Source organism: Anas acuta, chromosome 2, assembly GCF_963932015.1.
Source record: "Anas acuta chromosome 2, bAnaAcu1.1, whole genome shotgun sequence".
NCBI lineage: Eukaryota > Metazoa > Chordata > Aves > Anseriformes > Anatidae > Anas > Anas acuta.
Window position 1 is genome coordinate 113,985,250 of NC_088980.1, and position 25,629 is coordinate 114,010,878.

At 43.9% G+C, this 25,629-nt stretch overlaps 1 protein-coding gene across 2 annotated transcripts in view; it reads left to right on the plus strand.

The window, feature by feature from the left end:
* The window catches only part of GAREM1 (GRB2 associated regulator of MAPK1 subtype 1), a 100,634-nt gene extending 75,005 nt beyond the window's left edge, over window positions 1–25,629 (plus strand). Inside the window, exons 3-6 of one of the 2 annotated variants that reach the window (XM_068671788.1) lie at window positions 1,920–2,050; window positions 9,723–10,901; window positions 16,244–16,410; window positions 19,549–25,629. In XM_068671788.1, the coding sequence (XP_068527889.1) occupies window positions 1,920–2,050; window positions 9,723–10,901; window positions 16,244–16,410; window positions 19,549–20,464 (2,393 nt within the window). In that variant the 3' untranslated portion in view covers window positions 20,465–25,629. The remainder of the gene's footprint in view (window positions 1–1,919; window positions 2,051–9,722; window positions 10,902–16,243; window positions 16,411–19,548) is intronic. The other variant, XM_068671790.1, reaches the window with a different exon arrangement.

The following is a 25,629-nucleotide window of genomic DNA, read 5'->3' on the forward strand; positions in this document are numbered from 1 at the left end:
GTAACTATTCCCTGTTCTGGGCATCCTTGAGCCACAGGTTCCTCCTAGAGGCATGGAAGAGGGACTAATTGTTCTCAGAGCCCTCCTTGCACATCTGCTAATGACCTCTGTCAAAGACAGATCTTGCATAAGGCAGACCTTTGGTCTGACCTGGTGAAGCCATTCCTGGCTTTATTACAGCGATGTAGATCACTACAGGAATGGCTTCACCAGGTCAGACCGAAGGTCTGCCTGTTCCTGCTACAGAAGCGTTAGCGTTGGTCTTTGAAGTACTTCAGTTGTCTTGGCTGAACTTCAAATAAAAGCGTGTCCTGAAGCAGACACAGAGTTAGTTAGGAAAACTCCAAGGCAACTGATTTTTGAAGTGTGGTGAAGCTTATTAACATTTGCAAAACAGCAAGTGGGAGATGTCAGCATCTTCAGCTGTTCTATACAGCACCCCAAGCCCTGCTAATAATACCTTAAAGTTACTGTGGTCACTTCAGAAAGAAGTAATGTAGAGAAGGGAATTAAAGGAAGTCTTTTGGCTTAAAAGCTGCTATTCAGGCTACAACCACAGCGTTCAGGCATACCAGTTAAGTGTGCCTCGGCCAGCAAGGTGCTGGAGCTGGGTGAGGAGCAGGGCACTGCTGGCCTGTCCGGGTGCGTGCCTGTGCCCATGCCTGCCAGGGCTGGGACAAGCCTTTCTCACGGGGCCTTGGGACCTGCTGAGCTCCCGAAATCCTTGGGTGTGGGTGAGTCCTCAGGTCTGATGGGGATACGTAGGAGCAGCAGAGTGTGGTGCACAAAAATGCTGAAGGAGCGAGAAGGTATTTCTGTAGGTGGCTGGCATCCTGACGTACTGGGTGGATTTTCATGGAGTTGAACGCTGTGAATAATAATCCGGTGGCTGGGTGCCTTGCTAATTTTAAAACGCAATTTCCAGAAGGTGTGCAAACCATAAATTTCAGTCAGACTTTTACTCATTTTCTCAAGTTGTTTCTTACAACGAGTCCTGCTGTGCTCGATCACTGAGATCATCCTTCAGCCTAGTAGTAGTTAATGTCTCTGAGCTTGGGAAGATCCCTCCACTGATTTGTGTCATACAAACAGCAAATGTATCTGCCTTAGCTTTCCATTAACACTGTATTTATAAAAGAAAGTTTTTAAACTTCATGTTCATGACATGCCAGGAGCGATTGAAGTACCTTGCTGTCCCGAGCCCATGGTGCTTCCCTCCCTGCTGGTTCCCAACACTGAGAATATGGCCTTGCTGGGGGGGGAAGGCAGTGAGGAACACTTTTCCTAATGTTTTTCCAAAGGTGACCACCTGCAAAAGAGTTTTAAGCGTGTAAGTTTTCATTTCTTGCTGTGTTAGAAGTCCTCAAAGGCCTTAGCTCATGACCAAGGAAAGCTCAGTGCTGTTCCAGCGTTAGGGAAACCTAAGGGAAAAGGGCTGTAGCGCCACATTTTTTCATAGCTGTTTGATGATGCTAAAATATATATTAAAAAAAAAAAAAAAAAAAGGAATATGTTTACTGTTTTGAGGTTTTATTGTAATGGGTGTGTTTTCTTTCTGTAAAGCTTCTAATGTTTGGGGCCAAAAATGCTATCTGTATAGATACTGTGAGAGGGAATTAAGTACACAAACACAGACGCCTCAATAGTTATTTACTATTTCTAGACAGCATGTGATAGAAGGGCCTTTTTAACTTTGAGTTCAACTCCCACACGCTCTTCTCAGCCTGCCCTGGTGGAACTGGGTGCCTTTCATGGCAGGTTCAGAAGGCTCTTTGCAATCTTTCATTTCGTATTTTGGCTGCTAATAACCGGAAAAATTGACCGAGCAAAATAGTGAAGAAGTTGAGCCAGCAGTTGCCACAGTGACAGTTGTCCAATGTAAATATCTTACAACTCTTCTGTTTATCATCTGTTTTCAGGGCAGTTTAAGCTGCTGGAACAAGACCGAGATATTAAGGAGCCAGTGCAGTATTTTAACAGTGTGGAGGAGGTGGCTAAAGCATTTCCTGAACGAGTTTACGTCATGGAGGAAATAACATTCAACGTTAAGGTAGTCCCTGAATAAATATTTATCTCTGTCTAAATGATTAACTGTTACAACCTTTATATACATGGCAAGTGAGCAACGGCACTGTGTGGGAAGTGTGATTTTTAAGACAAACGAGTCTTTAGTTCTGCCTTGCGCAGTGGTGCTCTTCAGGATCATTTTTACAGTGCTAAATCAACACGTCCTCTAAGGGCTCTCCTATCCTATGGCACTTCGGGGAGCAGTCCTGATGATCTATCCAATAATTCATCTAATTGGGATGCTGCTGCCAGATTTTAAACAAATGTTGCTTGTTGCCCCTTTTCTCCTCCCCCCTCCAGCAGTCTGAATTTTATTCTCTGCTAGCAGCAGCTGCTCAAATCCCTGTCCAGAAAGCCTTATTCTCAGATAGCCTGCAGAGTGAAATGATGGGGTTGCTTCTCTCAAAATCACTGCAGCTAAGTGACATTGTGAATAAAAACAACAACTCCAAAAAAGACAGGCTTGTTCTGTGTGTGTGTTTGTGCACACACACCTCTGGGGCTCGTCGTAGGGTCAGCAAGACCATGAGAGGGCTTCCCATCACCAAACATTGTTGTGAGGTGGCACAAGACAATGACAGAACATGCTCCTCTCCCTATATTTCCAGTAAGACACCACATAAGGTAGGTCAGCTCTGGGAACAGAGCAGAGTGGCTTTCAGATTCACCTGTTTTGCTTCTGTTGTTACACCACCTGAGGCTGGTTGAACAGCATCTTAGAGCCAGGATGCACTGGTGCATATCCGCATTGCATACTCCACGAGGGAAAATGGCTGATGCTGCTGGTGCAAAACCAGCACAGAGTTCCTCATTCCTGTGTAGTGATGTGGGGTTTTATAACAATCTTTTAATGTCTTTTTCTCTTTGTTGCACTGCTAGAGCTGGGGGACATCAGCTAGTCTGCGATTTTTATAGGTGTGAAACAAGATTGCTGAAGACTGCTGTAACTGAAAAAGCTCATTAGTTAATTCATTTAGTGACACAGACTCGTGCCTTTCATGACAGTAGGTTGTTTTCATTTATGCTGTCAATTAACCTGGAGCCATGTAACAGAGCCTTTCACAAATGAAGACTCCAGAAGAAAGTTAAAATTATTTTGTATTTTAGGATATAATTAGCCAAATCAAGGCAACAAGAAAATTTCATTTCTACCCAGGAAAACAGTATTATCTTGGAGCTGCTAGCTCTATCCAGTGGTGCCAATACTTCTCAGTTGATCTATGACCAAATCAAAAGTGTGGCACAATAAAATACACAGCTATGATTTTATAAGGCTGTTTTAAAGTTTAAAATATTGTGTCTTGAGTTTAGCACAAGTGTCCTTAAATCTCTCTCATTTAACAAGCTCAGGATTAAGCATAGCCTACTGTTAGATATCAAATCCATTTTAAAAGATACTATAGTCATACTCTTTCATGTAAATAACAGCAATAATAATCCAGGTTTAACCTAGTTAAACAGTTATCTTGGCAGTATTTCTCCTGGCAGTTTTTCCAGTTTCATAAAAGTCTATTCCAAGGTTGTCATCTTCCAAAAAATGAATGAACGTAACCAGACTTGTTAAGTGTTTAATAACTCCTTATATGCAACAGAATGACATACACTAAAATTTTAGTATAAGGGAGATGGTGTCAAAGTGATTTGAGCCAAGGGAAGAATACCGAGTGCAGTTGATTTCTGTCCAATGCAGTGTGCTGGTTTAAATTCAGAGAAGCATGTCAGAAGGTAGCTAATCTGATGCAAAACCAAAAAATGTATAAGATGTCTAATAAAGCACTTAAGGTGAGGAGGAACCCTGAAGTCTGGGAATTCTTTCTTGTTCTGAAACACTCAAAACTTCCACAGATAATTTTTGAAGAAAGAGCCTGTAGAGTTTACAGGATGCCACTGGACAGTCATTGTATAATTTTGTCTGTGCTTGTTGAGGTCTGCCTGAAAATGGCAATGTGCCACTGCTGTGGTTGACTCTGTGTGAACCTTGCTCTTCCTTGTAAATCCTTTGCTGCTTAGGCAGGATTTTGCAGCAAGCTCTGTAGTTTAGAGACCTACCTTCTCATTATGATGTGCTGTGGCATCTTCTCTATGGGGGTGGTTTTATTTTAATTTGTATATTCATTGTTAAAGGGAAGAACGAGCCACCTTACCCTGGGGGAGGCAGAGGAGATGAATCTCCTTTCCCTCCTTGTTTCCCAGCTGGGCAGGCTTTCTGGCAAGTGTGCTGGGGCAGGACGTTTAGGACCTGTGGTATTTTTGAAGGAGTGTTGTAAGGAATGGTGAAGCAGAGCTGGGAGTAGAAGGTAGAGTCCCAAGTACTTTTCACAAAAAAGCAAACAAGAATTTTAAATTAAACCAACATTTTTGTAACAGCTAGAGCTACTCCTGTTAGTTCCTTTGGATGTGCATATATATCGGTACTGTGCTTGTATACCTAATTGGTTGCCTCAAGTACCTGGTAGCCAGCCAGGCACAGTAATTCAGAGTGATCTGGGGATAAGCTAATGGCACTCAGTCCATAGATATTTGATCTATTCCTGATTGAAAATTAGAGGCATTCTGTCGATTCTTCACTGAACGGATGGCTGATGGCTTTTTTTGTGTTAATAGTCAATGCATAACTGCAGGGAATTTTGTTTAAATAACAGCATTACACTACAAAGATGAGGTTTTTCTAACTCTTTATGCTTGGAAGAAAAATAGTGGAAGAAGGAAGTTGAGCTACCCCAGGGCCCTTGCTTTTGCTGAACCAACAACAGTAGGTTTCTGTGGTTGGATGCTGGGGTCCCATATAGGCAGCAGTCTATGCAGATATCCAGGAAACTATTCGTATTAAGACGGGGGCAGAACAAAAACTGCAAATCATACTGAGGTAATTCACAAAAAGTTCTCCTAAAAAGGAACTGTATGTCTGACAGAACATCAGACAAGTCATGAAAGATGCTCTCTAAACATCCCACTCAGTGTTCCAGGATCCTTTAAATATTCTGGGATATCATTTTTGTCCTGAAGATACCACTCCATCTCCTTAGAGAGGCTGTGAAACTGTTTGCAGAGCGTTTCCAGGATGGAAAAGATACATGAGTTTGAGTTAACTAGCCCTATCATGATTCTTTTCTTTCCTATCAAAGATGTTGTTTGGCTGGTGTGAACTTTGATAGCTGATTTGTTTTATGTGATCCTCTTTTCACACTGGTCTAACTGTGCTGGTCCGTACAGTGTATAGGTGATCTCCTGATTTGGTTGCAGTCCTGCTGGCCCTAATAAACTTGCCCTGAGCTTCCAAAGAGCACGTACTCAGAAGGCGTGTAGATACCTACACTGGCGTTTTGAAATGCTGCAACAGTGGCTTGATGAAATCAGCCTGTGTGCAGGTTTGCAGGCATTTAGTAGTACTGCATCTTGGGAATGAGTGCTTTGGTCCCCTCACTGCCCTGCGGATTCATGTCAGCGTCACGAGCCTACCAACCTCTTTCCTTCAGGGTCTGGTGAATAGTTTGAGTTGAGAGAGAAGCAGAGCTGCTGCCTCCATTGCCTTTTGGTGCCTTGTGCTGGCCTTCCTGACATCCCACGTGGAGAGGTGTGTCATGTCAGAGCTCTGCAGTATTATCTGTCACATTTCAGGTCATTATTTTGGAACATTGATTTATTTGAGACACCCTTAAAACAACACCAAAGCCAGCTTTTAACATAGTAATCAGGGCAAAGTCCCGGCCAGCTGAGAGGGAAGCACACACACACTACCACAGAGAGTTGTGCTTGCTGCTTCTGTCTTTTGAGGCAAACATTTACAAAAGAAAAGAAAATGCTGTCTCAGTGAGTTTAATCATCTTCCTTGAAAAAGTTTGCTTCTTTTTGCTGCTTATAGGTCTTCTGAACACTATTTTATATTAAACTAAAATCTTTATCCACTTCTTACGCCCTGTAAAAAAAAAATGCTCTAATTGGTCCCTTGGCTTTAATAGTAAAAACTGTATGCAGTAACTGTGCATCAGAGGCTTCATAGTTAAAAAAGAAAGAGCTCTAAGAAAAAGTCCTAACTGTGGATTTTTACTGGCAATGTGATGCTTGTGTTGCTCTAATAAGATCTAGCAGGTATAACAAGCTGTATAAAACTACAAATCATTTTTATAAGGAGTTCTTACATGCCCAAGTGATTAAAGACTTCTGCTTCAAACTATAACAAATTAGAACAATTGGAGCTCGAGACAGGATATTGACTCAGGTGTTATCAAAATCTATTTCTGAGTTAACCTTTCCTTAAGCAAAAGAAACAATATGCTTGAGCTTTCCCAAAAGAACATGTTGCCTAAATAATCATTCATCATTTTGCTGATGCCTGTCTTCTGCAGTAGATATAAAATTGGCTTCTGAATGGTTATTGAATTGCAAGTTTAGAGCATCGTAGTGACTGATCCCGCCGCTGCTTTGGAACATGTTTGACAAGACGTCTGTAAGCCAGCAACCTTTCTGGTCAGCATCCTAGCATCGGTACAGGACCATTAGTATGGATCAGCATCTGGAAGGCGGAGGGTAAACATGGTTTGGAGTAGGCTGCTTCTGGTTGTGTGGGTCCCCTCTTCTGTTAGGGATTGTTCGATCAGAGTGTCTAGTGATTTCTAAATGGCTTTGCAGAGTAGTGTAGCAGACACTGCCTCAGAGCTAGGAGCACTGATTGCTCTCACCTATTACCAGAAAGTGAAGATTGGATGGGAAGGGCAAAAGAGAGGTAAGGGAGGAGTGAAACTAAAAGACTCACTGGTTTGATGTGTAAAGCAGCACTTGTAGAGAGAACAACTGGGAAGAGAAGTATGTTTGGGGAAGGGTTCATTCCAGGATGCTCCCAAGGCTAAATTATTAACATCAGGGTGGTCGAACACAGGAAGAGGTTGCCCAGAGAAGATGTGGATTCTCCATCTTTGGAGAAACTGAACATTTAACTGGATGTGGCGCTGACCAGTCTGCTGTAACTACACCTGCTTTGAAGAGCAGGTTGGACTACGTGACCTCTGGAGGTCCTGTCCGACGTAGAGGATTCTGCAAGTCTTACCCAATAACCTGTGCTGAAGTCCAAGGCCCTATTTCTAATAGTTTTGAAAATTTTGTGGCCACCAGTAAATTAAAATGTTTGAGTGAGCAAGACAGATCAAGTTTGATTTTCATATGTCTTTAGATGATTTTCGAGGGTTTGCTATGTATGGTATGAACGAGGGGTGTGTTTGTTGCTAATGTTCTGCAACAAATATTTACCTACCGTGTATGGTTTGTAGATGTTAACTAGCATGTGGTAAATATAAAAATGAAAAATTAAACAACCTCGGACAAGAAGAGAGGAGTTAGCTTGCTGGACTTTCAGGACTTAAATTTTAAAATATCCTTGGCCTGCTGAGGTGTACCTGCAGCCTTAATTTCAGCAGAGCAAGGCTTTGGGAATCAAAGTGAAATCAGAGTTGTGCACTCGTAGACTTTTGGTTTCACTTTTTCAGTTCTTTGTTACAGATTTGGACAGCAGCTAGCGCCTAACAGATTTTTGTTCATTAAGAAGAGTGCACGACAGTATTTTTCTCAGAGTGCCAAACTACAACAGTGGCACGATTCTTCTTTTGCTCCAGCACGGTAACATTCAACCACATTTTGCTTATTACCCTTTTTTGCATTGCAAAAAAGGCAATAATATTTTCCAGATTTGGGGATGTAGAGTAATTTTGTCTTTAAACATGTCCAATGTAAAAATCCCCATGCTCCCAGCTGGTAGAAACGGATGCCTCTAATAAAGCCCACGCTTGAGGAGCCCTTCGAGGTGAAGCTCTGCTGCTCAATCCGCTCACTGCCTGCACGGCAGCGTCCTTGTGCAGGGGCTGTTTGTTTGGGGCTTGCTAGGGAACCGCCGGTCGGCAGAGCAGCAGAGCAGCAAAGCTGTAGGTGGTGACACCTCCCTCGCTCCATGCAGGGGGCGAGAAGAAGCCGGGACATTGCTGGCTCGCGTGAAAATTGCAGACGGCGCTGCCCGGAGAAGCCACCTGTGGGGATTTGTAGTTATTAAAAACCACTATTCTTACAGAACGTGCCGTTGCAAGAGGAGAAGGGGGGACTGAATGGGACGTGCACAGAGCCCTGTGTGTCCTCAGCCCCCCGAGGTCAGGGCCACCTCACCAGCAGCAGCGCTCGGTCACGGTTTTGAGGAGAAAACAGCAATAAGCGTCATCCCGCTGTTATCAGCAAAGACATCCAAGCCCCTTCCTTTCATGTCTCCGCGTTTCAATATATTGTCTGGCCGGTGGTGTAAGCTGTGAATGGGTATTATGTACGATAAAATCCTAGTGGTTTCCTGGATTAGACCAACCAGTGTTTGTTTAGATAATTCAGGGCTTGAATGGCTTCCTGTCAGGAAGCGCTGAAGCTGAACGGCTTGGGAGGCACACCTCTTCTGGCCGTTTGCTCGGCGAGGGCTCCGGAAGATAACCATGACTTTACAAATATGCAGATCATGTCCTTACAAGGGGAAGATTATTTACAGCACTTCTCAATTATTAACTAATTGGAATTACAGCCCCAATTTCATGCAGTGGCTGGCCTGTGATGACATCCAATTCTGAAGGCTGGAATTTGGACTTCACGCAGCTACATGAAGTCTCTAGCGGTGGTGTAGATAAGGAAGGAATATGTTATTCTACCTTATTTTTGTATTTGCATTTTTTTTAATATGGTCAGTATTCCTGAATAAAACAGTCTGTAACAGGCCAGAAGTACTTATCTGATGCACCTTCCTTTATGATTAAGCAGCTGCAGCTGCTGAGGAAGAGCTGGGTGAGTTCTGTTAGGTCCCTGAAAAAGGCCTTTCACATTAAGCCACTCAAATAGGAAGCAGAGCAATCTTGTGCATAAAGAGTTATTCCAGTGTTAAGGAAATAACTTCAGGAGCAAATGAGCCTTGGACATCTGTTTTGCTTTTTTTTTTTTTTTTCCTTTCCAGTACAATTTCCATAGTAGAAATGCACACACATGGCTGTGCATATGTTGTTTAATCTCTCAAATTGTAATTATGATCAAAAAATGAGGAAGGAAGTCTATGACTGGGAGAGCAAGGCAGAGGGGGAGTTAGGCATGTGGGACAGAACCAATATCTTTCACTTCTCCTTCAGGGACTAGATGTCATCTGTCATTCGCCCTAGCCTGGAAGAGATTATATCAAAGGGATATGCTTCATCTGTAATGATGAGATCACCTTCTCTGCTCCTCAGGGAGCTGAAGATGGTGGAAGAAAAATGTTTGCTTCCCTCAAGAGCCTGGCAAATAAGTTACAGCAAAAACAAGGGGGGTGGAAAAAGATATGCAAGTGAATCCAGACAGGCTCTCTCAAAGCTGTATGATACGAATGAATTTGAATTGCTGGGATATGTCTTTTCTTTAGAAGTTGGATATGTTTGTTCTCATGCCTTCTTTGACAGTTCCAGGTGGCTGCTTCTCCTAAACTAAAAAGCAAGAAAGTGTAAAACAATAAAAAAGTTACTGGGCCAAGCTTTGGGTTAAACACTTCACACTTGACTACTCAGCTGTTCAAATGAAATTGGTTTCTCCTAAGTCCAGTCTTAGTAGGTTTGATATGATTTGGAATATTGTCTTCGGTGAGGGAAAAACAATTTTTTATTGTTATTTTGCAGGTGGCTTCAGGTGAATGCAATGAAGACACTGAAGTTTACAACATCACCCTTAGCACCGGGGATGAGCTGACTTTAATGGGGCAAGCAGAAATCCTTTATGCAAAATCTTCTAAGGAGAAGTCCCGACTCAACACCATCTTCAAAAAAATTGGGAAACTTAATTCAATTAGCAAGCTCGGCAGAGGCAAAATGCCCTGCCTCATCTGCATGAACCACAGGACCAATGAAAGCATCAGTCTCCCGTTCCAGTGTAAGGGCAAGTTCAGCACCCGCAGCCCGCTGGAGGTGCAGATGCAAGAAGGTGAGCACACCATTCGCAATATAGTAGAAAAAACCAGGCTGCCTGTTAACGTGACTGTGCCGAGTCCTACACCGAGAAACCCTTACGACCTGCATTTTATCCGTGAAGGGCACAGGTACAAGTTCGTCAACATTCAGACCAAGACTGTGGTGGTTTGTTGCGTGCTTCGTGGCAACAAAATTATTCCCATGCATTTTCCCTTGCACTTGACGCTTCCAAAATTCACTCTACCTGACAGTCTTGTGAAGGGGGAGCTGTGGCACGAGTCCCTCATCCAGCACTGGTTTAATATATGCCAGGAACAGTTCGACATAGACGAGTATTCCCGGGCCGTGCGCGATGTGAAAGCTGACTGGAACGAGGACTGCAAGAGCCCGAAGAAAAGCCGGTGCAGCGGGCACACCCACGTGCCCAACTCGCTCAGCTACGCACGGGACGAGCTCACGCAGTCCTTCCATCGGCTCTCGGTGTGCGTCTACGGAAACAACCTGCACGGCAATAGCGAGGTAAACCTGCACGGCTGCAGGGATCTGTGTAACGAGTGGGCCCTCTTCTCTCACGATGCTCTTCAGTACCAGGATTCTGGGGACAGTAGCAGCGACTACCTTTTTCCTGAGGTTAGCGAGGAATCGATGTTTCTGCCTACGAAACCAGAGCTTCCTTACGAAGAGCTGTGGTTGGACCAAGGCTCTGGAAAGCCTGGAGAGCAGCCTCTCATTCGCTCGCTAAGTGAGAAGAGCAAATGTGACAATTACAGAGGGTCTTTCCGATCAAAGTGCGGTACTGCATCTCTTCCTGTGCCTGGGACCGTCGGAGCAACAACAAAGTCTTCGGATGTTTCCCTACCTCCACCTCCAGTGCCTCCCAAATCTGAAGCAGTAAGTCAGGGTTGTTTATGTTGGTTTGTTTCTTTTTCAGCAGATGTTTGCTTGGGAATTCTTTAGAGAAGACTTCGATGGGGTTGGGGCACATGCAGGGCAAGGAAATGGTAGGAGATGTGCACTCTCCTACCAACTGTAAGTCCTATAAAGCATCAGATTATATTTAATATAAGTGATCTTGTATCTTAAACCTGATACTTCCAAGTGATATTTACTGCTTTTTTGCTTCTACAAACAAGATCTAAGAATTTTTAGGTCACTGCCTTCCCTTTCTTTCAACATCATCTCTCTACATGTGTTCTGTTTTCTCATATTTTCCATGGATGAAGTGTGTGGGACATGAATATGTGTGTGGGACACGAACCCACTTGGAACTGCCACAGGTTACCTTAGTGTGAGCATCTCTGATTAACAGGCTGTAATAATGACAGCTAGAATTTTTACAGACTTGCAATGTTTGCCAATGAGAGATTGTCTTCCCTGCTAAATTTGAGGAACTACTAAGTGTCGTTACCCTCAACCACATTTTACCAAAACAGAGCTAACATAATCACTCTGTAGTGTTTATTGAAGGAAAGTATGTCTAAATAGGAACTCTTCAGAGTTAAGAAATTAGCCTTATAGAAGACTCAGTTTTAAACAGAATGTGTTTCCTGCCCAAGGGTTTCTAACGAAAACTTGGAAGAAATCACTTTTCCAAACCTGAAATGTTTTGTAGACTTCAGTGGCAAAAATATAAAAATGTTGTGCCTATAGGAGCTTGTGTGGGTTTGGTGGAAAATCCACCCATTGCATTGTCCCTTGGTATTGTCCTACACATTATTTAAAAGAAAAAAAGAAAAAAAAAAGGAAGAAAACTTCCCCCAGAAAAGAGCGTCTAGGGATCTTTAGCAAGATTAAATGATACACACTCAGATCAAATGAATCTTGACAGAAGTTATTATTTAACAAATCGGTAAATCAATTTTGCAGTTTTTTGATGGAGTTTAAATAAAAACATCCCGCTTGCAAATTTCGCAGTATTTCCAAAACCATGGCTGAACAATAAGCTGGGGCTCACCAAACCGCAGCACACTGTGGTGACCCCATCCCTTTGCTGTTGCAATCTCACAGTCTCGGCAGTGCTGGCAGCAGCCTTTCCATCGTGAGGCAGGTCACAGCCAGGCTGAAAACCTGACGTGGCTGAAAACCATTTTATTTCTTTGTGCTGGGTTTGCTTTCAGTGGACGAACGTGCTGCTCCCACCACCAGGCTGTGCAGCCGCTGGGGAGCTGCGGTGAGGAGAGGGAAGGCACAACGGCCAGCACAGGTGGGGAAAGCACAACTGCAGCCCTTCAAAGCTCCCCCAAAAAGCATCCGCAGCAGCTTCAGCAAAGACAGGGAAGTCAGGACACTACGTCTTCTTAGCACAAAGAGCATTTACGTGTTATATCTGAGTGCTGGAGCCCAAGAGTGCTTCCTTGCCTTCGAGGTCAGGTCTGAGCCGAAGCTTTGTCCAGATGGTTTTGGAGCAGCGCCCGCTCGCACCGTGTCGGGACGAGGCTCCCCGGCAGCCTGAGCTGATGTGAACTGCCACGGGGCTGATCCCACCCTCCTCCTCCTCCTCCTCCTCCTCCTCCTTTCCCAGCCTCATGGTCCTGGCTTCTGTTTTGCGCTGGCTCTGGCACCCCTGCGCCTGGGCAGGGAGCCAGGTCTGGATCTGGAAAACGATTAGTTCCCCGCTGATTTCTGCGAGCTGACCCGCTTCAGCGCGGGACCACAGGAACAACAGGGCCAGGGCCAAGGAGCAGAGAGGAAGGCCGGTGGTTTGCAGCACAGCGAGCTCTTCTGGGTGGCATTTGGGGTGCACGCCTGTCTCCTGCATTTTTGCTGTCTGTTTTACCAAAGATAGGTGATGGCCATGAGTGCTGTCAGCAGTTTCTGCACAGCTTCCTCGCCATGCAGGAGAACTGATTTCTGCTAACGCTATTAAATGGCATTTAGAGGTGGGCAGGGCTGTAACCTCGTAAAATAAAATAAGAATTGCGCCTCTGTAGATGGGATAATAATTCAGAATCAGCTCTGTGGCTTCCTGGGACAGCGTTGGAGTGAGTATCAGTGACAGACCGAGTTCATCAGGGGGCTGGGGCTGACAAGATGCTTGCCTGCTTTTCTTGCAGGGTATTTATAGAATAAGTAGATCTCGGTAGCTGCTGGTGAACATGAGGTTTAGTCATCACTCCCTCCAGAATGATATTCCATAGCGTTTCTGTGTAAAGGTTGGCAGGCAATTGTATTCTTGCAATGCACTAAATTTAAAATATGCGTGCAGGAGCTATTTGTAGGAGAAAAGGAGGTTCAGGTGTTTCGGGAGCTCTTCTGTCTTTCTCCTCACCTGCTGGGTGAGGCGGCCTGATACAATGCGTATTTCCGAAATACCTTTCAGAAAATCAAAGTGGCATGAAGGGGGAAGAGAAAACGAAAATGCCCTCTGAATTCAGGCCTGTAAATCAGCAATTGCTGCAGTCCCAAAGCACTAATCTGCATAAAACCAGAGGCTGTTTTCCTGATGGATTTATGGCGTGTCCGGGCTGGAGCGTGCCGTGCCGGAGGTTCACGCTCCCACAAGCGAGTGTCAGCAGCGGGGGGGTCACCCAGACTGCTCCCTGGGGGCTTGTGGCACCCCGGAGGATGAGACGAGCTGCAGTGCTGCCTACAATCCTTGCAGCAGCTTGAGCCATCGGGGTGGATCACCATCACCGGGATCGCCGCCGAAAGGAGCATTGGAGGCTGGGAGTGAAAATCCCGGGGCTCTCGCTGCACATGCACTTTATGTGTGTCTGGCAGCCGCATGGCATCGAGTGCTGCTGGGTGAAAGAGCGTTTCGGTGTAGCAACAGTAGTCACCCAGGCAGTCATCATGTCACCCCACCGCTCTTCCCCTCCTCTCCCTCCTCGGTGTCCTTACTTCTCGTTTGGACCCTGCAAGCGCGGATCTCCTGCGAAGTTTCCCCTTGCTCTTGTCGGTTTAATCTGCAAAATCTCCTTTTCAATCCTCTGCTGCCTTTCCCGAGGGCTGTGCCTGGCAGCTGTAATTGCAGTCTTGTGACAGGGACCAACTGGGACTGCAAACTGGTATTATTTACGGCCCAGTTCTGATCTGCAATCTAGGTCAGCGGAGGAGCTTGGCACAGTTCGCTCTGCCAGTACCTCTGAATGCCAGTAGTCTTCCCAGGAAAGAATTTCTTTAACCCCTTGACCGTCCGCTCTGCTCCAAGAGCTCCCCTGAACAGTCCCTGTAACCCCACGGGCATATATTCAATAGCATGCAATATTAACTTTGCCTAGTCTGACTTGGGGAGAAAAAAAAAGTCCTTGGGGCACAGCACTAAAATGGTTGAAGAGTTTTATGCCTGAATTCAATAACAAACATGAATAAAGTTGATTCTTTTTTTTTTTTCTTGAAAGAGCAAATAAGAACCCTCAGAGCAAGATTTATGTCAGTATTTTTTGTTGTCAGGCAGTTCCTCTAATTTTGTCTTGTTCTGAGTTAGGGAAAAATGTACTACAATGTCCCAGTCCCCGATTTTCCATTTTACTTAAGCACTAAATGGGTTGTTGCGTTCTGGAAGCACTGAAGTGGATTGCAAAAGGTTCCGCATTTATTTTGTTTTTAAATAAATTAAATCACTTTAATTGCCAATTATGTGTTGCAGAACTGCTAAGATAACTTTTAGTTCTGCAGCGTTGTTAAATTTAAAAATAAACTCTAACTTTCCAACTCAAAGAGAGTTTCCCCGTTCTGGTGCATCTGAGATGATGTCAACCAAGGAGACCATGGAGATCTGCTGCTGCCTAATTCTCAGTAGCCTCACGCGCCTCTAGCCCTGCTAAGTAAATTTGCTTTCCTTGGTGTGTCCTGACAAGATTAAGGTCTTCATCATTTCTATTGTGGGGATAGATCCTGGCATTTTGTTCCTCCCTAGGCAGGACCAAACTACATTTTCTGTAGTCTGCGGTCATGAGCTGGAAAGTTAGCTGGCTACAGTAAGTAGACCTGTTGGCTCTGTTCCTCGTGTTTAATGTTAAAGTCAGTTCTGAAGGAATGTAGACTGAAGACCTGCTCTATTTTCATAACGCAACTCACGAGTAGTTTTTGCTTTATACAGCTTTTCAGCAAAAGTCCTTGTAGTCCCCAATCCATTTTGTTTGCTTTACCAAAACCATCCACTACTACCTAGAAGCAAGATTTGTGTGATCTCGAAATGTGGCTAGCAACAAGAGGTCCTTCTGCTTGAAATCCTTTCGGGTGCCTTACTTGAGCAGCCTTTTGCGCTCCGCACCTTTTACCTTGTACAGTTTGTAGTTAACCTTATCCTGGACTGCTTTGGCAGTGGCAGAAGGACTGAAGCTCCAGATTTGAATGCCAGCATCCAAATAACTGGAACACTGCAGTCTCCCAGTTTGAGCTCATGATTTATATACACAGCGGAAGGCGAAGGAAAAGGGACGTTTTTGTTGTTTTTCTTGTGTGGTGTGGTTTTATATATATATATATATATATATATATAATTTACATAGTGAAAACCAGCTCCACATACCTGCTATATGAGGTTGGCATTAGAAGTATGACGGGGACGGAGAGCACGGCTGGTGGAGCATGCACTGCTCTGCTGGGCAGTGCATGGGAAGGGAGGTGCAGCCCAACCACCGCAGCACTCTCAGGAGGAGCAAAGGGCAAGAATTGAGAGGAACCACCAAGATCAAGTCTGTTTTAGTGCTCTCTTGCAAATAGATTAAGTCCTGGATGCATCTGGTAAATATGTGATGCGTGTGCTAGTCCTTGGGGAGGGATGCAGGGAGTTATCCTAGAGCTGGATGGCTGCATATCGCTGGTTAAATAAGTCAGGAAACATCGGAGTCTGCTGAGATCTTTTCATTACGTAAGCTTGGTTTATTACATCTAAATAAACAACACTAATAGAATTTAAGCTTAATGAATTGCTTCTTACAGAATGTAAAATATCTGGAACAGTCTGTCTGGTTTTGTATGTTACTGGAAGGTTTTTTTTTTATATAGTTTCACTGCTGCTGCTTTTTAAATAAGTGAATATCAAACAACTTCAAAGTACCCAAAAGGACTGTTAGTAGCTCTGCTGGTAATAAGGCATTCTTTTGGTCTTCCTTATGACAGCCACATACTGTTGCAAATGTATATACTTAGCATCATTTTTCTTTTCCTCTCCCTTTTTAATTATTTCCTTTTGTAGAATAAGCCTGAACCAGATGTGCTTCATCTGGCTGAGAGTGCTGTTGCCCAGATTTTCTAGCTGCTTACTTACGTGTTCTTCTCTTGCACAGGTGAAAGAGGAATGCAGGCTCCTGAATGCTCCCCCTGTCCCTCCACGGAGTTCAAAGCCATCCTCCACCAGTCCTTCCATCCCTCCTCGCACAGTCAAACCTGCACGACAACAGACCCGCTCTCCCAGCCCTACTCTGTCCTACTATTCTTCAGGACTGCACAACATGTATGTGTGTGAGCCTCATGCTAGCACTTGGCATTTTGAGAAAGTTACATTTAGCAGTATTGAAACTGGGGTAATCTTACTGAAGGCGCTTGTTTATAAGGGCACAGCACTGAGTCAGAGTTGCTGACTGTTCTTGAAATGGGCTAACCTATCATGTTACTTCTAAAAACTGAAGAGGAAGCAGAGCTCCAGCAGAAACTATGTTTTATTACATACGACATAGCAATTTATATTAAATACCTGCACATGCTGCTGTAGCTAATCTCACCATATGAAGGCAGAGACTGTATGAGTGGAAAATCCCTTGCAGTTATGTATATTTTTTGCATGGCATGAATCTTCCAACCAGATCAGCTCAAAGGTAGTTTTCAGGAGGAAATTCAGTCCTATATGCGTCCAGTGCAACCAGCTCTTGCTAAATGGGGGCATAGAGGGGCATGGTAATCAGGAAATGTTTAGTGCCAGCTATATGTGAACCTACAGGTGGGTGTGATGGAGTACAGAGAGGTCAGCAGACACCACTGACTGCAAAGCGAGGTAAAGCAAAATGCAGCCATGCAGCCTGTAGATCAAACCCACTTCAGCACAAACTTAAACCACAGACTGGAAAATCCACTCGGGCTAGTCGAAAATTGAGGGTGGATTTTGAATTACATGGCTGCATGTCTTTCCTTACCATTGCGGTGTTCTTCCTTTGCCTTGAGAAAGCGTATATGGCTTTTGAAGCCTTACCTCCTTTTAGACTTGAATGTCTTGCTGCCATTAGTTTTGGTATCTCTTCCATTTTGTCTCTAAGAAAGTAGAAGGATAATGCCTGTCCAAGTATTATGAATTGATCAGAAATGCCACTGCAGTTGTTTCAGTCTAGATGTAATTGGTATAACAACTTGTACCGGAATTGCCTTTCTAAGCCATACCGCATATTTGCAGCTTAGTGTTGTGTATCTGGCAACGATCACTCTAGATCAAGGCCACTCATTTATTTTTATGAAAGTCTGTTGGGTAGTTCTGTCAAGGTCTACTCCACAGGAGGTTGAGCACAAGACCTCCCTGAATTTGGGGCCCACCAAATGCTGTTTTCTCTCCTCATAGCTAACAATACATCTGCCTCCCAAGAAACCAGGAAAACAATGAGAAGTACGGTTTCACAGGAATGCAGGTGATACTATTTGCCTGGGATTTCACAAAATTTGTATTATGTTCATCTGCAGCTTGGGTCCGGTCCAGTCCAGATATTTCCATTTTGGTGGCACTGACCTAGTGCTGCAGAGGAAGCTGCTAGAAAGTTGCTTTTCAAGTCTTGCCATTTTGATCAGTGATCTTATTCTCTAGATCATGAAGGGTTGCAACCAAAATGCCTGTAAATTTAAGGTTTCTCGTGTCCTTTGGCACTGAGTCCCAGTGGGTTAATTCTGGTGGAGGATGAGTAAGGAAGCACTTTGAAAATGTTACTTATGTTACTTCATCAGTTTTTGGTGATTCCATTAATCTTTTAAATCATTAAATATTCCCAATTCTAATATCGGATTAGAGAACAGAAGCAGGATCAATCATTTTAATTCCTCTGAATGTTTAGTTGTTTATAACACCTCATTGACTATCTACTCTGAATTGAACAGCCCAATACCCAGATCTGTGAAAAAATGCTTTTGAATGTGCATGTTACACCAACTGGCCTTTAAATGCCAGAGATGACCAGTGGATGGCGTATCCTTCGTAAGAGTTTTAAAAAAGGTCTATTCTTAATGTTCAACTGTTTTAGCTGGCAGCCTTATGCAAGAAAACGAGAAAAGTTTGGAGAGTGTGGAGTGGAGAGTGAGTGGTTAGAGAGGGAAACTGCCTATGATGGAGCTGAGTTTAATGACTAATTTTCCAGTGATGAAGATTAGATCTGCTTTTATGTGTCTGTCCTTTGCATTTGAGCTGGGCAAGTCCAGGTTGGCTTCCTCTTTCACTCTCTGAAAGCTGTGGCAATCTATTCAAAACCATGCTCTTTTTTGAAAGCTGCTGCCCTCTTCAAGCAGCTTTCATTGAGCTGTCACTGAATGGCTGCCTAGTTTATTCCTTGAGTAATTAGTTTCCAGGAGAGAGAGGTGAGTAATTAAAACAATTATTTCAACTGTTGTTTTCCCTCTGTTGTGTTAGGTAAGGATTTTATAAGTCTGTTAATTGGTTTTGTGGTGTTCTGGCTTAATTGGCCAGAATTCCAAAGACCAACCAAATCCTTCAGACTCTCTTTTAGAAAGTGGCATAAAAGCAGCAAACATTCACTATTGGAGACAGATTGCATGCTTCTGTTAGCATCTAAGTCTTTTGGGAAAACCTGGATATAAACCATCAATTTCCTTGGACAGGCTGAGCTTAATTTACCGCCTGGAAGTAGGTCAGGCGAACTTTCTTTAGGTGCCTTTGAAAAGCAAGTGTTTCTTTGTCATGACTTTTTCAAGATGAGGACAAACAACTTACTGTGGGTTAAGCTTAAAGACTGGTATTTCAGCAAATGCAGCTAGGTCTACTTGCCCTTCTGGGTAAAAATATTCCTCTGGCAATAAACAACGATGTACTCTGTGTTACTGTACTGTACACTGGTGCAATTCCAAATGAAAATGCTGGCCCCAAAATGCTGGTCATTTCTTAGGTTAATCAAGCTTGTGTCTAGCACAATGGTAACCTTCCCCTATGGCGAACTTTTGCCTACTGTGACACATCTGCAGTGTATAAATATAGAATGCAGGATTAAAAAAATCTTGAGTATACACGAGGCTGTTCCTTTACCGTGGTGATGTCCCTCAGGAGTTCAGCAGCGGAAAAAATATTTGGGAGATGACACGAAACTGAATTGAGACATCTTTTTTTTTCTTTTTTTTTCTGAGCTTGAAGAAGCAAGACATGAGTCTTCCTCATGAGGCTTTTGGGTACATCAGCATCTTGTCAGGCTTGTAGGAAGAGTAAAAGAACTGTCAGCGTGGAATTCAAACGTATTGTTAATTCAAATCTGAAACATTTTGCCAGAGGAAAAAAGATTCTTTCCTTGTGACAGCCACCCTCTGATTTTGTCAGATGATTTATGAATTTATTCAAATGCCACATTTTATTTTTTTTTGTACTAACTACATCCTTTCTGCTTTGTTCCTTAAGCAATGTCACAGAGAACGACAACGCAAACCCAGCCGAGAGCAGCACACCTGTTTCCTGCTACCCTTGTACCATGATGAAAACCGAATCCAAAGAGCCTGAGAACACGATGCCTTTTGGAAGCCCTTCAACTGAAGCTCTGCCTTCTAGGTTATCTTGGCCAAACCATTTTTCGGGAACTGCGGAGGGCCTGAATAGGAGCGATTTCCTGCTCGACCCAAGCAGGAGCTACAGTTACCCCAGACAGAAGACTCCAGGCACGCCAAAGAGAAACTGTCCAGCACCTTTGACTTTTGACTTCGATGGGTGTGAGCTCCCTGCGGGGTACTCCCAGCTGACCCCCGCAGAGCTCACTAACACCATCTCCAGCTGCCCAAAGTCAGCAAGTTACTCTCTAGACTGCACTGATGAGAAAACTCTGGGAGTCAGCAACACAAAGCAGAGTCATTCATGTCCTGCCTTACCTCCTCGGGCACCGAAGCCGAGCGAAGAGAAACCAGTTACAGACATGGGTCCTTTGCCACTAAAAATAGATGGTGCTGAGGAGGAATCGAAAACTGGTTCTCCGGACCTGTTGGAAGATCAGTATCTTGTTAAAAAGGGCATGCAGGACACATTCTCTGTGTCCTATCCCTTCTCATCTCCCCTCCACCTCCAGTTAGCACCAAGGTCTTGCGGGGATGGTTCTCCCTGGCAGCCACCCACAGACCTTTCTGGACTCTCGATAGAGGAAGTGTCTAAATCGCTGAGGTTCATTGGGCTGTCAGAAGATGTCATATCATTTTTTGTTACAGAGAAGATTGATGGCAATTTACTGGTTCAGCTTACAGAAGAAATCCTGTCAGAAGACTTTAAACTAAGCAAATTGCAGGTGAAGAAAATACTGCAGTTCATTAATGGCTGGCGGCCCAAGATGTGATGCTGACTAGTTTTTAGTGGAACTGTACAAGATGTGCTAGATGCACTTCAGCTCATGCATCACTTCCTGTTTTTTGCACTAAAAGCCCCTCCTGTAAATAGTAGTAGAAAAATTCTTACTATGCAGATAAAAGTTTTTGAGTGGTGAACGGATTTTTTTTTTTTTGGTATGTCGATAATAAAGGTAGAGAATCTGCAGAGGTGTGCCTTGTGCATCCCTGAACATTCAACAGCTGCTAAAAACTGGACACTAAGGGAACTTACTCTGTAGTCTGTTAAGACTTACTCGTATTTATTACTGAACAATTTGATGCTGAAAGACACATACCAATCCAGTTTACAGTTTTGTGTTAACTGCAAAAAAAATGTATTTCTTACAGGATTGTTTCTGTTCAAATAATATTTGGCAACATGCTGTGACTTTTTTCCTTTTCTGTTAACAAAAAGCATGTTCAGATATACAAAAACATGTTTTTGACACTACATCTGAAAATGTTAAGAATTGCTGTGAAGTGCCACTAATACATTACTCTTGCAGCATATTTTTATTAACAGTATCTTCCTGACTACCTGTAATGTGGACGTTTTCCATGTTACTTCGAACAAAAAGAGTTAATTGTTTAAAAAAAAGTCTTGCTTAGCTCAGTGCCCAAAGGGGAGGGAGAAGGGGGATTTTCCTACTGAGCCACTCTGCCCTGGCCAATTAAAAGTTTATGACCTGTGGATTTCAAAAGTTGCTTTTGTAGTCAGATGGCTGCAGTCAGCAGCACGACTTTGGGTCGTGCAGCTTTCTCATGGGAAAGGCAGTTCCCTGCACAGACCCTTCCCAGCAGATCCTGCCCCTCGCAGCTGCCAGCACATCCATCAGAGGAGCCTGTAAGTGCGGCCCTTCCACACTGGCCAAAGGAAACCTGTTACGTTTCCTCTGCTGCTGTTACAATCATCTGAAAATGTGCTCCATGTGCTGTGCTATTCCTGGAGTCGGATCTGTGTGGGAAGGTGATAGTACTCCTGTAGGATGCCTTTGAAATAAAACGTTGGAGAGGTGGGAAGGAACAGAAGCAGTACATGCCACACCGATAAGAAGGGGCCAAGTGAGAGCTTGGGCCATGCCTCGGGAAATGCTTGTGATGTTCACCTGTCTTACTTGCAGTGGGCTAGGAGAACATGGGTGTCAAAGTGGAAGGACTGCAGCATCACTAAGACGTGTCAACTCAATTGCCCAGTTGCAAAAACTCGCTGCAATAGATGCCACGCAGAAGTAGCAGTCAGAAGTGAGGGCAGACATGGGAAGGGGGTATGACGCTGCCCCTGGAGACCTTCTGAATTTACGTGCAGAAGGCTAGAAATTGGATTGACTTTTGATAGTCTGTTGCTGTTGGTTGGCAGAGCTCTCAGAAACATGTCTAAATAACCTCAGAACCCCAGGATCCCCTGCCTTTGTAGTGCTGAAGGCAAGGATTTGTGGAGGCCCTCAGGAAAGTCTGCAGAGTTCATCTTTTGCAGCTGCATATCCCAGGTCCTCAGGGGTCAGAGGCAGGGAAGCTGGAGCAGCTTCACCTTGCTCTGGCTCCTTCACCTGCTGCAGATCAGAGCCCTGCCTGGGGTGACACCATCACCTGCTTTTCTTGTTTGAAAGGACAAAGAGTCTCTCTTCCTCCAGGGCACACAGTGGGAGCATCAAGAGAAAATAGAGTGCAGGGACAAAAAAGACAGTCTAATTTTCCCTGTTTTCTCAATTATATGGACTCATTAAAACAAATGTGGAGCAAGTGGAGCTTTCTGTTGCCTGGGCAAATTTCATGTCATGTCTCCATGCCGAAGCCAAGACGCATCATTTGTCTTGCAATAATGCAAACCACCAGTTCCCAAGCAGAGAATAAAGCACAACTGGATGTGGGTACTAGAAGGCAGTGAGCCAAAATCTATCCCAATAGAAAAACCCCAAGAGTTCATAATCTTAATCTTTTTGTTAATGTATTGACTTTTAGCAACAGATCGATAGCTTTTTCTGGATGCTTTTTAATTACTGTCCTAAAATATTTTAACTTCAATTAAGACTAAGTCAAATTCAAGTACTGTTCTGATGTGTGTGCTTGTTGGTAGGCACATGCAAGTTAAAGTCAATTTGTTTTTTAACCCTCAGTATGTCTAATGAACATTCCACATGCAAAAAAAAAAAAAAAAAGAGCCTTGGTGGAATCTGCATTCATGAGTTTGCTGCACTGACATCCTGTATCCACAGACCAAACTAAAGCTGATCTGTAGAAAGGCACAGAAGTGTACCACGATTTCCGAAGCAGATCCTAGGTACACAACTACAGCTGAAACCTCTAATTGCACACTTGCTATCGATGTCCTCCCAGTAGTCTTGTTCTGGCTTGGCGCTGCATACTTACTTTTATGCATAGTGTGTTAGCATTTGACCTTTACTGTAGCCCTGAGCAGCCCATTAGCTTAACTTTCCAAACCTCTTAAAGCGATTTAGGTGTTCCCAACCTCAATGTGTTGTGTGAATGATGGGACTGCAGCATCATGCACAAATGCCCAGGCAGGACTGAAGCTTCTGTTCTGGTGCCTTTGGCACTGTAAAAGGTAGCCTGAATACAGGAGCCCAACTTAACTACATCAGTCCCACAGCAAGTCCCTAGCATTAAGGAGAAGGTGGCACTTTGGAGATGGGGGAGGAGCAGAGGAGTCCTTCAGGCCGCAGCAGAGGAGCACGCAGTCTCTTCATAAAGGTGGGGTGTAAAACCTGGAGACTTCAATCTATAAAAGGTACAAAATGCTGCACTACTTACGGTACTTCAAGATGGAAAGTCACCTCATTGTTCCCACTGTGATTGGAAAGATCTGCAGGCTCTGAGGAGTATCCCTGTGGTACGGACTTTCTGCCAGCTGATGCGAATAGAGGAGACAGCACTCCGCATTTGATCAGACTCGCCTTCGGTGATTGTAGTGTTGATCGCCTTGTGCTGCTTGTAGCCGATCCGTTTCCTAGTTCCACACGTGCCTTTAAGGGCGCTCGTTGTGATTTTAGAGGCATTTAATGATTTGTGCACTCATACAAGTTACTGACGTGTTTTGAGCCTAAACAAGATGCAGGTTGTGGCCCTGTTGGTGTTTAACCTGAATAGCGCACTCAGCCAGGTCTGTGCTTTGAACACAAGTTCATAATGGTATTAATGACTCCAGTTTGTCATTGGCAAGTGGTATTAGCTCTGTTCCTAGCCATCCAGTGGTCTGTAACTCACCTCAAAGACCAGCAGCGCTTCCAGCTTACGTCTGTGCCAGTAAACAGAGCGGTACCCTCATGGCAGCCGCTTGCTGTTGAGGTGCTGATGTGGGCTCTTGCATGGCTTTGGTGCAAGCCAACCAGCCCATGCATGGGGTGATCCCAGGCAGCACAGCCCCGGGGCTGGCGGTCACTGGTCCCTGGGGTATAAGTCTTGCTTTGGAGAGAGTGGAGTTCAACCAGGTTGCTGGGGGAGCTGTGTTGGGTGTCCTCAGGGTCCAAAAGTGGGCTCCAGTCTGTTTTGTCTGCTAGTAGAGGTGTAGTCATTGTGTTCAGAGAATGCCTATCATGCCGCAGTGGGCTGAAAATCCCTCATGTTTTAGAGACACCCTGCCGGTCCTAACTTTGGATTTCTTTCCTCCTTTTAAATAAACACAAGGCCTCTGGTGCTTATTTCGTTAGTGGTGTCTGAAGTTGTGTATTATCATCAGGGTTCTTGCTTGTCTGGGGGGCTTGGTAGCAAAAATTCTGGCCTGTCGTTATGTAAGGAGTTGTTTCGTTATCTCACACCAGGAAACACATCCTTTCTATGCAACATTCTTGTGGCACAAGTACTGATGTTGCCCTCAGCTGCAAAAGCTAGATTCTAGCAAAGGGGCTTTTCTGGATTGGAAACAGAATGGGCAAGGGAAGGAATGGGGAGAAAATTTGAGGGGAAATGCTTGTTTCCTTTAAACACTCGTGCCTAGGATTAAGATTCTTTGTATTGCTGCCTGCCTGGCTAACCAAAGTTGTATTGACATCAACTCAAAATGCCTATTTGCATTCTTGCTGTGTTGTGCAAATTGCCTACGGCTAGAAATTTAGAGACAGAAAACATTTGGTCCATCAAAATTAGAAGGAAAATGTGTTTTGAGGTGTTCTTGCAGCTAGAAGCAAGGGTTTGAAATAAATGTGTATCGCACTTTTTTTTTTTTTTCAAAACAACAGTTTTATTTGCCATTTTAATTGACTTTATTCCACAACAGCTTCAAGAAAAACAGTGTAAATAGCAATACTGTTTCAAAAACAGCATATTTTCATTCTGTCTGTAAATACTTGAAGTGTTTTCTCCTCTGTCTTCTTCTTGAATCAACTCCTTGACTGCCTCCCTGCTACATAAATCCTGCTGGCACCAGTTTCTTGTGTGCAGGGGGAGAGTGGAGGCTGTAAGTTCCCGGTGGGGTGCCCATGGGCCAGGCTGCCTAAAATCCAAGCACCAGCCATCTGGGGAAGGACAAGGGCTTTAGCCCTGCTCTCCTGTCTTGTTTCTTTGATGCTCTGCAAGCTGCAGCATTTCCGTGTGCGAACTGGAAGGTACGAATGAAATCTTAATCGAAGCAAGGGGTTGTCCATTTTATTTGCGGTGTTAGGGATGTCAGGGCAGTAAGGAAATTCAGGCCCCTTGTCGAGACCTAGCAATAAGTGACTCTTTGTTTTTTATGTCTTAAGCTTCTGATAATCTGGAAGTTGCTCAGACTTCACCGTTTCTGTGCATAATAACCAAATTCTCAGAGCAAAAATCTGCAGAGTGATTCTCTTGACTTGGACAATCTTCTGAATTATATTAAAATTATCTGTTAGTTCTTAGTTCTTTAGATTCACTTTGGGTAGGTCAAAAAAGTAACATTTGGGAAAAAAAAAAAAAAAAGAAAAAAAAAAGAACAAAATGAAAAGAGAAAGCCCCAAAACTTCAGCTTAGTACATTTCCGTTATAAAACAAAGCATGGTTTTTGTGGAATTCTGTGCTGTTTTGGGCTTTTGTGTAAGGCTGAAGGCAGATTATTATTTAAACCAGGTGCAAATAAATATCCCTGTAATGTATATGAACAAATTTAAACCGTGTATTGTAAGTATATAAACTGTATATTAAAGACACTATTTTCATGATA